The sequence below is a fragment of the Clupea harengus genome, chromosome 11 (genome assembly GCF_900700415.2).
Source record: "Clupea harengus chromosome 11, Ch_v2.0.2, whole genome shotgun sequence".
Classification (NCBI taxonomy): domain Eukaryota; kingdom Metazoa; phylum Chordata; class Actinopteri; order Clupeiformes; family Clupeidae; genus Clupea; species Clupea harengus.
The window spans coordinates 26838440-26853934 of NC_045162.1; the positions used below are offsets into that span (position 1 = coordinate 26838440).

At 42.4% G+C, this 15495-nt stretch overlaps 2 protein-coding genes across 3 annotated transcripts in view; one reads left to right on the top strand and one right to left on the bottom strand.

Annotated features, from left to right (window-relative positions):
- Window positions 1-8905, bottom strand: part of LOC105893977 (teashirt homolog 1) — a 35543-nt gene extending 26638 nt beyond the window's left edge. The window contains exons 1-2 of one of the 2 annotated variants that reach the window (XM_012820448.3): window positions 8752-8905; window positions 6384-6967 (exon numbers count right to left, since the gene is read on the bottom strand). In XM_012820448.3, the coding sequence (XP_012675902.1) occupies window positions 6384-6423 (40 nt within the window). In that variant the 5' untranslated portion in view covers window positions 6424-6967; window positions 8752-8905. Of the gene's footprint in view, window positions 1-6383; window positions 7435-8751 lie in introns of those variants that run through there. The other variant, XM_042709177.1, reaches the window with a different exon arrangement.
- Window positions 7754-12293, top strand: LOC105893985 (prostaglandin reductase 3). Its single transcript, XM_012820459.3, has 2 exons — window positions 7754-8567; window positions 10452-12293. The coding sequence occupies exons 1-2, from the start codon at window positions 8284-8286 to the stop codon at window positions 11374-11376; spliced, it is 1209 nt and encodes a 402-aa protein (XP_012675913.1). The 5' UTR covers window positions 7754-8283; the 3' UTR covers window positions 11377-12293.
- The last annotated feature ends 3202 nt before the right edge of the window (window positions 12294-15495 follow it).

Below are 15495 nucleotides of genomic sequence, written 5' to 3' on the forward strand. Positions count from 1 at the left end.
GGGGTGTTTGGGGGGAGGCGAAACGGACCACTCCACCAGGCAGTAATTCTTAATTGACACCTGTCAAGATAATGGCCGCAGTCACAGCTGCTGCGGGAGAATTTGTCCGTCGTCCTGTTCATCTGTCAGCTTTAATACCCTTCCTGAAAACTGCAACCCCTCGCCCCTCTCTTTCTCTCTCTCCCTCTCTTTCTCTCACACACACACACACACACACACGTACACGGATACACACTCACTCTCCCGCTCTCACACTCCCTCTCTCTCCCTCATAGCCTTTTCTCTCTCTCTCTCTCTCTCTCTCTGCATCTCTCCGTCATTGGTATCCCCTTCTGCTCCCTCCCTCTGCCCATGGCTGCTAATCTGCATGGGCCTTATGTTTAATGAGGTAAAATAGGGGTGCTTTCATGTAGAAAAAAAAATTAGCATTTTTAAGCAACATTTTCCTCTCGTTTTTTGCTCTGCCATGCTCGCGCTGAAAGCGGCTGATGGAAGATGAGAGAGACTGCGAGAGAGAGAGAGAGAGAGAGACAGAGAGAAAAGTAGATGCACGCATGAAGGAGAGAAAGGCGGAGAGAGAGAACTGTGTGTGTGTGTGTGTGTGTGCGTGAGTGTGAGGCACAGAAAACGAGAGAGAGAGAGCGCGCGAGTGAAAGAGAGTGGGGGTGAGAGGAGGAGCTCGCCGGGGTCCCTGGGTAAAGCGTTTCTCCTCTGGAGAGGGCCCATCTCGTTTGTATGTTTGTTTGTTGGCATCAAAGGAGTGCCTGGCGCTCTGTGTTCTGCCCATGCTAACTGATGTAATGAGTGGGTAAGCTACGTGTTTCTTCTGCGCAAAGGCACTCAAATACTTATTAGACAAAATATTCCGTAATTGCTCATCTTTTATTAATGACAAGAACATGTTAGATTTAGGTCTCGGAGACTTCCGCTAACACTATGGGGCCACTTAAAAATCCTACCAGTTTAAGGAAGATTGAATCCTTGATCAAATGTAGGACACATCCACACAGGCGCCCACAAACACACAAAGTTTTATCGACGAAGTCGCTAAGGAAAAAGTATTCCTTGAAAATGACAAACATTAACTTCATAATCTCACTTAGATCATTATAAATTTGCACAAATCTAATAACTTCAGAGCACATTTATTAAATTATTCCAGAACATTGTTGCAAATATGTTTCTCTGTTTGTGTTTGTAATAACTCAGTTAATACATGTATACTATATAAAACAGCAGCAAAAAATATATGTTCATTTAACAGTCCTCTGACCACAGATAACGATTTTATGCTGGAGTGAAAACATGTCATGTTAAACGTCAAAAGTATTACAAAAAATACTAAATTAAATTAAAATAGGCATTTCAAAGTTGTCAAATGTCAAAACTAAAACTATGCACTGCACGTACTAACAATCGCGAAATAATGGGTTTCTCCCATTTCTTATTTTGTTGTTTTTTGTTGTTGTTTGTGTAAGAGTGAGTTTGTGTGTGTGGCTGTGTGTCTGAGAGAGAGAGAGAGAGAGAATATAAGCCGGCATGTGTTTATGTGTGTGTGTTTCCGTGCGTGTGTGGGAGTAGTGTATGTTTTCACAGTGCAGGAAAGGTGGCGATACTGATGGTAAAAACCTGTCCTGAGGCTAGTTCAGCGGGAATGACTGGGCACAAGGGAGGTCTGGGCTGTTTTTATTTTCATGCCGTTACTTAGCATGGCTATCTCTATCCACATACTGAATGCAAAAATAAGACCCCTGCTTTAGTGTTATATTCAAGTAAAAAAAATAAACAATAGCAAAAGAATAATTTCTATCATGCACTTACACATATACAAACACATGCAGACACCACATGCTACACACACACACACACACACACACACACACACACACACACCACACGCATATGTACACACAATGAGGTGGTAAGGGGACTATAGTCATGTGAAAGGGAGAAAGGAGACTGTTCGACCTTTGACTGGCTCTATTCCCAGATGCAAATTTAACTATTAGTCTCAGAGTGAGGCACAAGAGCAAAACTGGCTATCGACGAAACGGATCGATGTCACCTGCTAACGACACAAGCGCTCCAATTAGTGTAACCTCTACTGAGGCACCGGGAAGCGGGAAGGGAGACTATGGTTGCTAAACACACACACACACACACACACACACTAAAGCTTTTCACTGTAGCTACATGCTAACTATTGTTTCAAATATGAGACCAGGTTTCTTTATCTATCTGAAGACAAAGTTAAGCTCTCCTCTGAATTCCCGTTGTACGGAAATTTTACAGTTACAATAAATGTAGGCCTGTGTTGTTGTTAGCTAAAAACCAGGACTTCAGCCCAAATTACACGACACCGAACAAACACAACTGAAAAAACATGATGGTATAGCCTTGGTTTTGTTAAAGAACTGAGAGAAGAAGGCGAGATGTGAAAAAGTTGGACACGCAAACTGCTTGCAATCAGACCTAGAATATGCCAGCGCAAGCAAAAAAAAAACACACACACACACACACACACACACACACACACACATAATAAAAAAAAAATCACAAGCTCTGAACGTGCCGTGTATTCAAAACCCTTTTTTGCCCTACATTAAAAACGAAATGAGTAGAAAAGGTTTCCGTCACATGGTGAACCCACTATTGCCGCTGATTTAGAGGTTTGCACATAAATCATAGTATGCTGATTATTTACAGAACCGAATATCACATAACAGCATCACCAACGAGCTGCACAAAGGTCGCTATGTAATCTTAGCTACCCTGGGCAAGCACAGCCATTAATCCCAGGTCAGTGGTATACTTAACCATTCCAAATATAAAATTTTACCCCCCACAACTTTCAAAAAGAGTTCCCCACCATCAAGGAAGGAAGTGTTTTCACTTGAACCCACATCTCAGTGAATCTTGACAAGACCTACTGAAAATATATATTTTTTTAAACCCTAAAAAAACAAAAGTGCACTGACTTGCAATACATTATATTTAAGTGTGTTTGACCAACATTTTTTTTTATAAGATTTAAATAAATAATTCAATATTTGAGGAGTGATGTTTTAAAAAAAAAAACTATAATTCGTCCGCATAAAAAGAGCATCCAAAAGCGCAACACAAAAGTTGAGAAACAGCTGGAAAATATGAAATGTCAAATACGGAAGAATACTTGATGAGGGGGAAGAAAATGATGAGGCCATTTTTTCGCAGCCGAGTGAGAGAAGTGGCGACACAGCTGAATTCGGTTCCCACTTTCTGGGCTTTATTACGTCGTTAAAAGCAGGGGGATTAGCGAGGTCATTAGCCGCCATTGTCTCCCTGACATGATTAGTCAGGTAGCAAAGTCCATTTGTCACCTGCACAGGCAAATTGAGTTGATACTGCACTAGGGGCTATGGGGACTGTATAATATCAACTTGATTACATCGAGGCAGCTGCGGACCTGACACCTTACTGAATTTGTCAGCATTAATCGTTAGAGCCCATCACAAATCCATCAGCTTTACAGATAATTAGGGGGGCTCTTCTAATGAAGATCAGAGCGGAAACCTTACCTTTTTCTATAATAATTGAGAACTCTCTTTCTGCCAAAAGAGGTCGTTTTGGCTTTTGTTTTTTTACTTCGTCACAAGAATATAATACAACCTTGCATTCGACCAAAGACTACTATTCTTACACCAAGTAGTACACTCTCGCCTCAAACATGAATAAGGTAGTCATACTCAAGGACAAAAACATCCCTAAGATAGCACACACAGGCACATATATGTGTGTATACACACCGGTATGTACACTCACACACATGTACGCACGCGTACACATACATACACACATCTAATGGCAGTCACAGACACTTTCACAAACAAACACATAATACCAACTTAATTGAAAGAGACACCATAAAATATGCTGTAAAAATCGGAATGTATGCAACTTGCTGATTAGTAGGAGTGTAAAGTTAGGAAATATCTTTAAGAATAATAAAGAGTGGGACATAACAGTCGTATAAAGGTTAATAAAATAACATAAAATAAATGCAAAGCCAAATGTAATGTATGGTCATAGGCCGAATAATGATAGAAATGCCACTTCAAAAGGAACATATAATGCTGGACTGCGTGGAATCAACCCATTTTTTGGGACTGCACGCTAATGACGAGGCAGAGTGAAACATGCATCCATGGTGGGGCGATGAACCCCTTCAGCTGCCCAGGCAGAGCAGCTCTTCTCAAGGCTTCTCTCTAGTAAGGAGCACGGAGCTCGCCCTGAACCCTGGACACCCACCCCCATTCTCCCAGTAAAGGTCTTTCAGCTGGTGACTACTACCTCCCCAAATCAACTTTCGCTCAATTAGTCTCCTTGTCTACTAGCACAGAAAAGCCACAAGCTAGTTTAACACCACACTTCCACCAACAACACACTCATTGTAAAGTTAGGGTGCTGCTGCTGCTGCTGCTGCTGCTGCTGCTGCTCCAGCCGCTGTGTTAACTGTCATGATAATGCAAGAATGGAAACGCTCTTGGGCTGCCAGCTTCTGATTGACCATTACGGCCAATGATGTATACGCCTGTCAAAAGTGAGACAAATAGATCAATACGAGCGTGTGGAGGGGGTCACAGTGACGGCATGTTTCCATGTAGGAGCTGCCAGGCCAGATTACCGTGCCCCATCACACCTCTGTCAACCTCCAAACGTTTCAGAGCTCGTGTGTGAGAGAGCAAAGACCATTCAAATCTCTTGCCGTTTGAAGGAAAGGGGGGGGGGGAGGGAGGGTAACTTAGCTGGGGATCTTGCGTCATAATCCCCACTACTAAGGTTTCTGATGACATGTTGATATTTACTTTTTGTCTGTGTGTGTGTGTGTGTGTGTGTGTGCCAAGGAGTGCATTGTTTAGAGGCCTAGTTGGATCGTGGTGGCGGTGGTGTCAGTGCACTACAGTGGTGCGATGTACATATTTAGGCCGATGCACAGCACAGTTCTTCCTCACTAACTCATCACAGTCACGTATTTAAAATGATAAACCTGCGGAGTTCAAAGTCTTTCGCTGCCTGGCCTCCTGTTCAGCTTGCTCTGCGCCTCATATTTCAAAATCTCTTTAAAATTCTATAACTGTCTTTTGTTCACTCCAGTTGTTAATGCCTAACTTCAAAGGCTGAAGCTCATTAGTCGAGAGGTAGAAATCCCTGTCACTCATTTACATTTGTTAAAGGGGGCTGAGAGAGCGAGAGAGAGAGAGAGAGAGAGAGAGAGAAAAAAAAGTCTTCAAGTCCAAATCACTAGACCTCAACCTTGATAGTCTTCTTGAGTCAAAGTCTGGTTTTGTTAATGTTGCGAGCAAGTAAACACGCTTCAGTCCCATGACCAGAAGAATGTGAGTCAAGTGCTCCCTTGAGTGGCATGTGCAAAATGGGATGAGAGGGGGTCAAATTCTGATTTTCGAGAGTTGTACCCTAAGTCTGTTAATCAGGCGAGCTGGGGGTTGTTAATAAGCTCTACATAATTAGGATTTGACTGGTTTCCATTATCCTAGAAATCCTCCACGTCTCCTTTCACATCCGTTTCTTCCTCTTCTCTTTCACTCTCCAATTTTCCTCAAAATTGGATGTGAGGATTTCTCTTTTTGAGCAACTTTTTTCTTTTCTTTTTTCTCCCTTTTTTTAAGAGGGGTGGGGGGCGGAGAGTTGTCCTTTGAGTGGCTAAAGCTGTCAGGAGCATGCGTGTCTCCATGGGGAGATTTATTGATGTTTATCAGGGATGAATAGATCAAAGGCTGCCACATGACAGGCGATCAATCACGCATCAAATCAAGGATGGCAATCCTCTAATAAAACAGAAAAGAAAGAGAACCAGCTCACACCAGTTTTTCTCTCCATTTTCTCCCCATTTCTTTGCCCCTCTCCCTCAATCTCTGATTTAATTATTCATTATTACTCTAGTCTATAATGCTGCAATAAGCCTCAATAGAGGCCCTTGTTTCAGGTAACGTTTTCTCTGGAATATTTTTCTGGTTAAGTGACTCAAATAAACATGTCAGCACAAAAAAAAATCAATAGACTTCTACTAGTAATATAACACGTGCACCAGTCGTTTTCAAATGTTTACCTATGTTAAGTGTCCCCATCATCTGAATGACGAAATACATCTTGCCGTAATTACGCCAGTAGTAATTGAGAGATTCGTTTAAAATCTAAAATTATTATTGCACTGACTATTCCCAGAAAACTAAGCTGATTGCGAAGAATGCTGATAATAACAAACCCATAGAGCGCGTGATTTTTTACTAGATAGTCAGAAAAAGAAATTATAAAATGAAAGAACAAATCTATTTTGGTAATAATTTAGAAGGCTTTGTGAGATGAGAGTCGTGGAAGACGCTTACCTGCAGATCGCCTGGGTTCTTGCTGCTTTCTCCTCGGCATAGTGACCCGTCACTTTCCACAGTACTTTTCATGCAGGAATCACAACAGCAGTCGATCAACGGAGAAAAAACTATCCAAAATAACTTCAGAGTCTAAATTAATTTTACACTTCTGGAATTCGAGCTGGATAATATAAAAATCATCCAAGCAAAAAGCTTTTCACTCTTTCACAATGCGTGTGACCGTGTCCCTTTTCCGAGAAATTACGGACTTCACAGGAGGAAAGAATTGGGTAAAAAAAGTTTCTGAAGTATAGAGACGGTACAGAGGTTGCGCCGATTCATATCATGTCGATCAAAGCTCATCTTCGCTCATCACTTTCTCAGCGAAAAAAGCGGCAGACATTGAAGCCAAGTTTCAGTCACTCCCCTTCTGCCATGGGGAGAAAAAAGATCACAATCTCACCGTGTTACTCTGTAGCGTAGCGTTTGCACTCCCACATCAATAAAGTGAGATGGGTCAAAAATGGAAGCAAACACCTCCAGTGTGAGCACAAAGCTTCTCAATAATATTTCCGAGCTGAAGAGGTATCTTCTATTCTGCCCTAAAAATCAAGGGAAGATCAGAAAGAAATAGGCAGGCATTAGATGGTTAATGTCAGTACCGTCAACACACCACCACAGCCGGATCAAGCCTCGCCGTCGGCGGATAGTTTACGCTCTTCCTTTGCGCCAGCACTGGAGAGACGGCTTCTACTTTGCTACATTACGAGTCGCAAAAATATTTCTCGCCGCTGCTCCGAGTGTGTGTGCGGGCGGTTGATGTCGCGCGGTTGCCTGCGTGTGAGGGAAATAAACAAGATGCAGGCATCCACCCACTCCAGAAGATCGACACGGACTAATTTCTCTTCTTTAAACTCCAGGGAGTGAGCCGGGGTCCTGTCTGATATGAAAAAAACGCGTTGAATCCAGAAGCGTTTCAGACAGTCTCAACTGATAGACAGACGCATCGAGTGGCTTTTCCTGCTTCACTTTTACTCCTCCCCTCGCCCTATAAGCGTCACTCTGACAGTGAAACCTTCCTGTCAATCTATTTAATTGTCTTGTTTTTTCCTCCGATAACGACGAAGTGGCTTTGTATGAAAAATGGATAGATTTGTTGGCCCATTCCAGTTTTAAAGATAAGATACTAGGCTACAAGAAGTAATATCACAGTAGACAATATGTAAATGTCAATCATAATCTTATCATACCGTTATCATTGGTCTACTTAGAATAAAATCATTTATTGCTGTTATCATAATCAAGGTGTTTATGTATAGAGTAACACTAATTCGGAGAGGTCTTTCCCTTTATAACGTATGCTGTAGCGTATATGCGAGTGGTAACCTAACTGTGTTTAATAAATGTATCTTTCTGGAAGGTGCCTTGTGCTATTTTCCCAGCTCAGCATGCTTTGCGTGAGAACAAGGGAAGCTTCGCAGACACACTTGAATCTGACGACGCAGCCTATCTGTGACTTCTGGAACACACAAACTCTTATTCTTCACAAATGCGTTCAGGAAATTCTTCAACTTATAAAGGGGATGTTTGAAACTCAAGATTGATTCGTTTCACCTTACTAGGAAGGAAATGTTCTGCACGGGAAGGGGAGGGACTCGGGAATCCAACTGTAGCCTAAATGCAACATTGCACGCCGCAGTTCACGTTAAAAATAATGCTTGTAGTTGTATTTGCGTTGTTGTAACCTGTTTTGGCACTAACGTGATCTAATTATGTCGATGGCAATTTAAAGTGTGGTATAATAAGCTAATTAGTTATTTAAAAAATAAGCAAGTTCGGTTACGGTAGGTCAATCATTCACTCCTATCGGTGTATCCGAAGTGACCGTGAACTTTGATATTTTATACTCGTGGATGAAATGTACCGGACAGTCTTGCAACGAAATGGTAGAAGTGCCTTTTTGGTGTTAAATGAGTACTGCGGAAGATCCAATACGGGTTTAGGAGTTAATGTGTTGTCACGTCGCACCATAATAGACCTCTCATACTCCACACACTTCATGGATTTTAAAGGTTCGTCCATACCAAGTTCAATGAAAAAGCTTGTTGTTACGAAGCTAAGCCAAAATTTTAGGAGCGCCGTTTCTTTACAAACTGTTCCAGTACCTACACCAGGCGACGGGGATTTGTTGGTCAGAAATCGGTGAGTAATACCTCTAGCTGTAGCGTATCTTTTCTAAACGCATGTCTAGTGAACCCATAATAAAAAGCATGCTTGTATCACTATATGCAGATTATTTAGCTAACCCCATAGCTAGCTAACATTATCCAATAATATGCACTAACGGCAGTGTGTCACTTTGCTTTGGGTCAGAATTGCACCTTACCTTGACGGATGTCGTCTTATTTGCATAGTTAGTCATCAGTTGTGTACTGGAAAGACACTCGAATCGACTAGTTACCTGCAGTTTTTTGCAAATTTGTTGTCTGTATGAGGACGTTACTGAGGAAGCTACCACTACGTGAGAAACGTGTCCAAGTTCCGCCCCAACATCTGTCCATCAATCCATCTCTGCATCTTGATCTATTCCATTTTATTACGTCACTAACCTGCGATATGATATTCTGCCACGCTTGGCACGGCCTAGGGGTAGACCGTAGAAATGTGTGTAGATACAGTAGCCCAGGCCACCAGCAAGCAGACAGCTCTGAAGCTATTATGTACCGGTAGTGTTCGGAAATTATGAGGCAAATTGTCTGTATCCTGAATGATCGAATTTGAATGTGTCTGAGACACCTATGCCATTAAGTAGGCTCATTCAGGCAGTCTAGTCGTTCACTGTATAACCGACTAGTTAAGGTGACCTGACCCTTGCGTATATATATATTTCCCATAATTTAACCTGACTTCGCAAATGGATTTATCCCCCCGATCACAACATGGTTACGTCAAAATTAAGCCTTGTAAAATGTTGGTATGTAGCTTACAGAAGGTAACCACATAAGCTAGGCCAATACCCTGTTAAATGTCTTTGTCTTGTTTACGCAGTAATGAAAGTTGAATTGGCGTACAGGCTATGCCGTGAGTGTGCTGCTTTTCTCTGACTTCAATAAATACGAATTCCATAGGTTATCTAGTTCCGCAGGCGTATCATTTTTTATGGTATTCAAATGCAGTAGGCCTGTGAAGAATGGGCTACAATATGATCCAGCGCCACCTCTAAACCCAGCCTCCTTAATTGCTGGACTGCAGTGTGCCATTGTGGTATAGATGAGTTGGACAATTAATCAAGTAACTTTGCAGAATTACCTCGAGATTGTACAGTTTTTTCCTGTTAAGTTTCAATGCAGGAGTAGATGACAAGTTTTGCCTTGCCTATGTTATAAATCTATTTCTTTATAGATTATAGAGACCCCCTATATGAAAGTGATTTTTAAACAATTAATACCCTGATGTCCTCATGATAAATGGAGAGAAACAGACCAAAAACGATTTAACATGTATCAAGTCACATGTGTTTGCCATTGTATTACAGCTAATAGCTGACACGTTCACACAGTCACCACGGTGATATGATCACACATGAATCTCAGCCAGCCCTGAAAGGTGGAATCATTTATTCATGCGCCTTTCATACGTGTTGTTATCTGAAATTACAAACAGAAAATCCCAAAGAAAACAACTTATTTGGTGTTTGAAGTGTCTGTCTTTTTTTGGTTAAATATGTCCAGGCCATTTGAGTTTCCTCTGGTAATAATAGATAATAATAGAGGACTAGACTAGACTTTAAAAAAAAAAAAAAAGTCTTGTCTAGTCCTCAGTTATTGTGTATTATCATCTTGTGTTACACCATTACGACAAACTTTTTTCTTTACTGCCCTGATGCGCCTCTCATTTAGCAAGACATATATTTCCATCTCAGGAAACACAGACTTTGTCATGTGAGCATTTCTGATACATTTTTGGACAAAATATAAATGATATGTTGGGTTTTGATGCACATAATTGTTATATGCCTTTCGGACAAATTTGACTGTGTATGTAAAACATTGTACAGTTTATTTTTTATTTTTCTCTGTTGTTTAGGTTTGTTGGTATCAATGCCTCTGATATCAACTACTCGGCAGGGCGCTATGACCCTTCCGTGAAGCCCCCCTTTGATGCTGGCTTTGAGGGCATCGGCGAGGTGGTAGGCCTGGGCCTGAGTGCCAGCGCCCACTTCACTGTGGGCGACACCGTGGCCTACTTCAGCGAGGGCGCTTTCGCCGAGTACTCCGTCATCCCCGCCAAGAAGGTGGTGACCATGCCCGCTGCCAAACCCGAGTACCTCACCATGCTCCTGAGCGGCGCCACGGCCCACATCGCCCTGCGCCGCCTGGGCGATCTGAGGGAGGGCGAGACGGTGCTGGTGACAGCGGCGGCCGGCGGCACCGGTCAGTTCGCTGTGCAGTTCGCCAAGAAGGCCGGCTGCCACGTGGTGGGGACCTGCTCGTCGGACGAGAAGGCCGGATTCCTGAAGACCATTGGCTGCGACCGGCCCATCAACTACAAGTCAGAGGACCTGGCCGCCACACTGCGCAAAGAGTACCCGCAGGGCATTGACGTGGTGTACGAGTCCGTGGGTGGCGGCATCTTCGACCTGTCCGTCAACTCGCTGGCTAATAAGGGCAGGCTAATTGTGATCGGGTTCATCTCGGGGTACAAGTCGGCATCCGGACTCCAGCCTATAACGGGTGGAACTCTGCCTGCCAAACTCCTGAAGAAGTCGGCCAGTGTGCGGGGCTTCTTCCTACCTCACTTCCTGTCTGACTACCGGGAGTCACTAACAGAAATGATGAAGCTGTTTGCCAAAGGGCAGCTGGTGTGTGAGGTAGACAGGGGGGATATGGACCCAGAAGGAAGGTTCGTGGGGCTGGAATCTGTGTTCAGGGCAGTAGACCACATGTATGCAGGGAAAAATTTGGGAAAAGTTGTAGTTGAGGTGGCCCCGGTGGTTGACAGTAAACTGTAATTGCACTAAAGATCTTTAATGAAAATCCTGTAATTCCTAGTTAGCTGAATGACACATGATTGTAAATGACCTGAACTGTGAATACAGATTAAATGTAATTATATTTTTCAATTTTTTTTTTTTGTTGTTGGTCCAAACATAAACAGCCTTTTTGTTGGAGAGAATTTTGAGACAAACAACAGGCAATATGAAAAAATGCATTAAAATCTGCACTCTGAAATCTACTCCGATTATTCCAGTTATCGAAAATCAACTCAGGGGAAAATTGGGATGTTGGGAATGGGGATAGGAATTTAGGACTTTTCTAAACGGACAAGCTCAGATCAAATAAAAGTGCTCTTTAGTGTTCAAGCAATTCAGTGTGGCACGTAGAAGACATCTTGTTATTGTTATCTCTCTGGCTTTTTTCTTTTCTTTTCATTTGTTTTGCGTCCTCCTTAGATATCACTTGGTGACAAAACCGCTAGCTAAAATTCACTGATATTAAACATTCCTTTGGGAGAAATCAAGAATGCTGCCACGCACCAAAATAGCACATGTCCATACTCATCAGAGCCAGTGCTGCTCAGAATAGCATTTCATTGATTAGCATACATGGCACTTCTAAAGCAGTCCTGTCTTTTAAGAGGGATTTGGTAGGTGTAGTTTTTAATTTCAAGGTGTGCTTTAAATGTCAATCTAGAAGTGGAGCATGTAGCTTCAGTATTTGTCTCCCATCCTTTTCTGTCTTTTACTTTACGCTCAAAAGATACCATGTTTTCTGGATATAGTTGGGATAATTTGTATTATTTCAGTAAGATTTGAGTGATTTTCATTTGTCATTGTGCCATAGTTTGTCTAAACTACTACTATTTATTTAATCCTAATTCATCCATACTGTTAACAAATTAAAGTTGAATTAATTTTGTATTCATTAATTAATGAATTCATGGTCTGAAGCTACATATCAATACTACTATAACAGTGATTATAATATAAACTCACAGCTAAGGATAAAGGTGGGTTTCTTTGTTGCGGCATAATAATTGCCCTTTATGGATACTGTTGTATTTGTCTCATAGTGTCACATCATTATTTGAGCCCGTTTGTTTTTCAGCGTGTAGAGACACCACCTTGTTTCAAGTGATGATCATAACAGGAGAGTGTTGATTATGACACTGTAATAATTAGTATACTGAGCTAAACGGACCTTGTTTTTGCATCATTTTTGCAACAAAAATATTCCCAGTCCACCAGCATGTTGTTAAAGGGGTTCTTGGGACAAGGTGTTGTCTGACAGGGTTATTTTCTGCTATGAGACAAAAAAAGGTGAGAGTATGTTATTCAGCCATTCAGTGCAAGAAAATCCACCGACTTTAAAAGATATGACAAAAAAACACACAAACAAACTCACGCACACACACACACACACACACACACACACACACACCTGTTTCCACCTGGGAGGGAGGGTTGCATGTTCATTCACTGTGAACATGCCATTTCCTTCTCCAGGTGGCCACTCTAAAAACATCCCAGTGTGAAACTAGTTACAGGTGTGACCCCTGCATGCAGAAAGCTGCCGCTTTTCTCCAGGCTGCCCGAGCGAGCTGCACAAAGTGCCGCAGGTCCAAGCGATTTGAACCCGCATCGCTACCAGGCAGGAGCAGAGCCCCTTAAACCTGTTAGTAATCACTGTATGCCTGTTGATCAAGCACAACACTTGTATCTCATCAATTGTTTTGTTATTAAAGATTTATATTTAACACAGAATTTGTAAGGGGAGAGAGAGAGACGACCGTTACTGATTGGGAGGAGGGGTGGAGAGACACAGACAGACCTTTCAATGGTCAGTCTTACGTGATCAGTAGTTCATTTAACACGATCATTTTCTTTGGAACCCAGACACCAGAACAGTTCATGGAGCCTGTTCGTGCACTCTGTCAAGAAGGAAGCTTGTGTACAGTACCTGCCAATGTGTGTCTCTCTTCAATTAGCAACCTAAGCCTCACTCTGTTCCCTTGGGCACACCTGTACCTGCTGATTAGAGTGCATTCACGGCCCAATTAAGGTGTAAACCAGCCCCCCCACGCCCCACCCCACCCCCTCCCCCACCCCTCCGAAAAACAATACATTGTGTTTAATTGGGCTCATGACTGCAAGCATAAACGGCAAACAAAGTACACCTACAGTGCTGGAGTTACATCAATTTGTCTGTTTGAACAGTGTTTTTCTAAGTATGGCATTAAATTGGGCTGTGTGTGTGTGTGTGTGTGTGTGTGTGTGTGTGTGTGTGTGTGCGCGCATGTGTGTGTGTGTGTGTGTGTGTGTGTGTGTGTGTGTGAGTGAGTGTGATGGATGTGCTCAGAGGTTAAGGATGTACATGTTCATCTCATGTGATACAAATGAGCTTTCCTTGCTCTTCTCTACCTCCCTCTATGCGCACTGTCGACTTGTGTACACACATTTCCACATAACACATCTCTAATAGCTTATGTATAATACGTTTTCAAACCCACACATTGCTACATTTTTTTTATTGAATTTCATTTGAGTCCAATCGGTTAACATTTTCTGTCATCCTCAAATAACAATGGAAGCACTGTAACAACAGCAAATGTAACAATGTACGTGTAAGTACAGTTGAAATAGACATTCTCAACTGAAAATGTGCGCGTATAACGTTAAGCGTCTCGGTGTACAAAAGTGGCTGGGGATAGACCTACAACAACAGAGGGGAATGATTTCACTTGTGGCGCTGCTATCCCACTTTAGGTGTCAGGATGTGAAGAAAACGTCCACGTCTTTCGCAGTGAAAATAACCCAATTTCATACAATTGTTTCCTACTCGAGTTTTCATTTCAACCCTGTTGAGGTTACAGTGACTCACTACGTAGGCTCTGCTTCACATTAGGAGAGGATAGTGCTGCTGCTGCTGCAGTAGGCAGGCATCCTCACTGAGATGTTCAAGCGCCGCCTTCCATCCTTCAAGTGATGGTTCACAGAAAGCTAGACCAGTTCCATGGCAGCCATTGTATGTGTAGCCCCCTTATTAGTTATCATTAGCCGTGAACATTCCAGCTGCCTTTGTTGTTGTCGTGGTTATTGCTTTGTAACCATAGTTATTTCAAAGAGAGGAGACAGTGACTTTGATATTTCGTATCTGTTTTCTTTCTTGCTGGTTGTACAGAGCGTGTTTTTTTTCCCCCTTTAGATGGTTCTTTTCCTGTGGTGTGAAACATCAACAGTTTGAGGCATATATTCCCTTCCTACACTTCCTGCTGGAGTCCTACTTTGAGGCCATGTGGCGGCTTCACGCCCTATGTGGCAATGATGAATGCATGCATGTATCTACCCAAAAACTGATCTTATCGAAAAATTAAAATACAAAAACAGTCAGTGGCACCATACAAGGAAGTCATTTTATTAATCAACTTCTGATTAATTCCTCTAATGGTGTTATCAATACACTCTCCCTTTTAAAACTTTTCTAATTCTGGGCTGGCCATAGTACTTAGACTAGACTGGGGATTGGGCCCTTATTTAGGAGGATACTGCAGAGAAACAGGCTGACACAACTAGGTCCACAAAGAACTGACAGGCTCCACAGACAGTCATCACAAGGCTGACAGTTATGATATACAATTATCGCTGTGATCTGCTTTCGAATTCAGCACCGACTCCCCAGCTCTGCAGTGGCAGTAATGGGAGAGGGTGTAAAACAGTACAAGATGTTGGACAAAGCAGTGAAGGCAAGGTGACGCACGTAGAATTTTAGTGGCGCTGTTCTGAACTGTGTGTGTGTGTGTGTGTGTGTGTGTGTGTGTGTGTGTATACTACATAGACAGTTCTGTTTCCAGCTTTGTTTGTGCTGTGTGTGTACTCCAGCTATTGGTCACACATAGTAAGCTTCTGCTGAGAAAAAAAATGCATGTTCAGTCTTTATGGACAGGAAGTAGATTTAGTGAGTTAGAGACTGACACTAATAGAGGTCAGACTTCAAACTTTGGATTTTGAGCCCAGCTCCACAGTACAACTCTGCACTGTGTGTCACCTCACCTCCCTGAACTACTCTGTTTATGGACTGTACATCATTTCCAGTGTCCAGCATGTTTGGCAGTGTAAGCCAAGCCCTTATAA

Excerpts from the sequence above, each read along its gene's own strand:
- LOC105893985 (XM_012820459.3), top strand. The coding sequence starts at position 8,284 with ATGTACCGGACAGTCTTGCAACGAAATGGTAGAAGTGCCTTTTTGGTG. Across the intron at positions 8,568-10,451 it reads GATTTGTTGGTCAGAAATCG|GTTTGTTGGTATCAATGCCT; the intron begins GTGAGTAATACC and ends TCTGTTGTTTAG.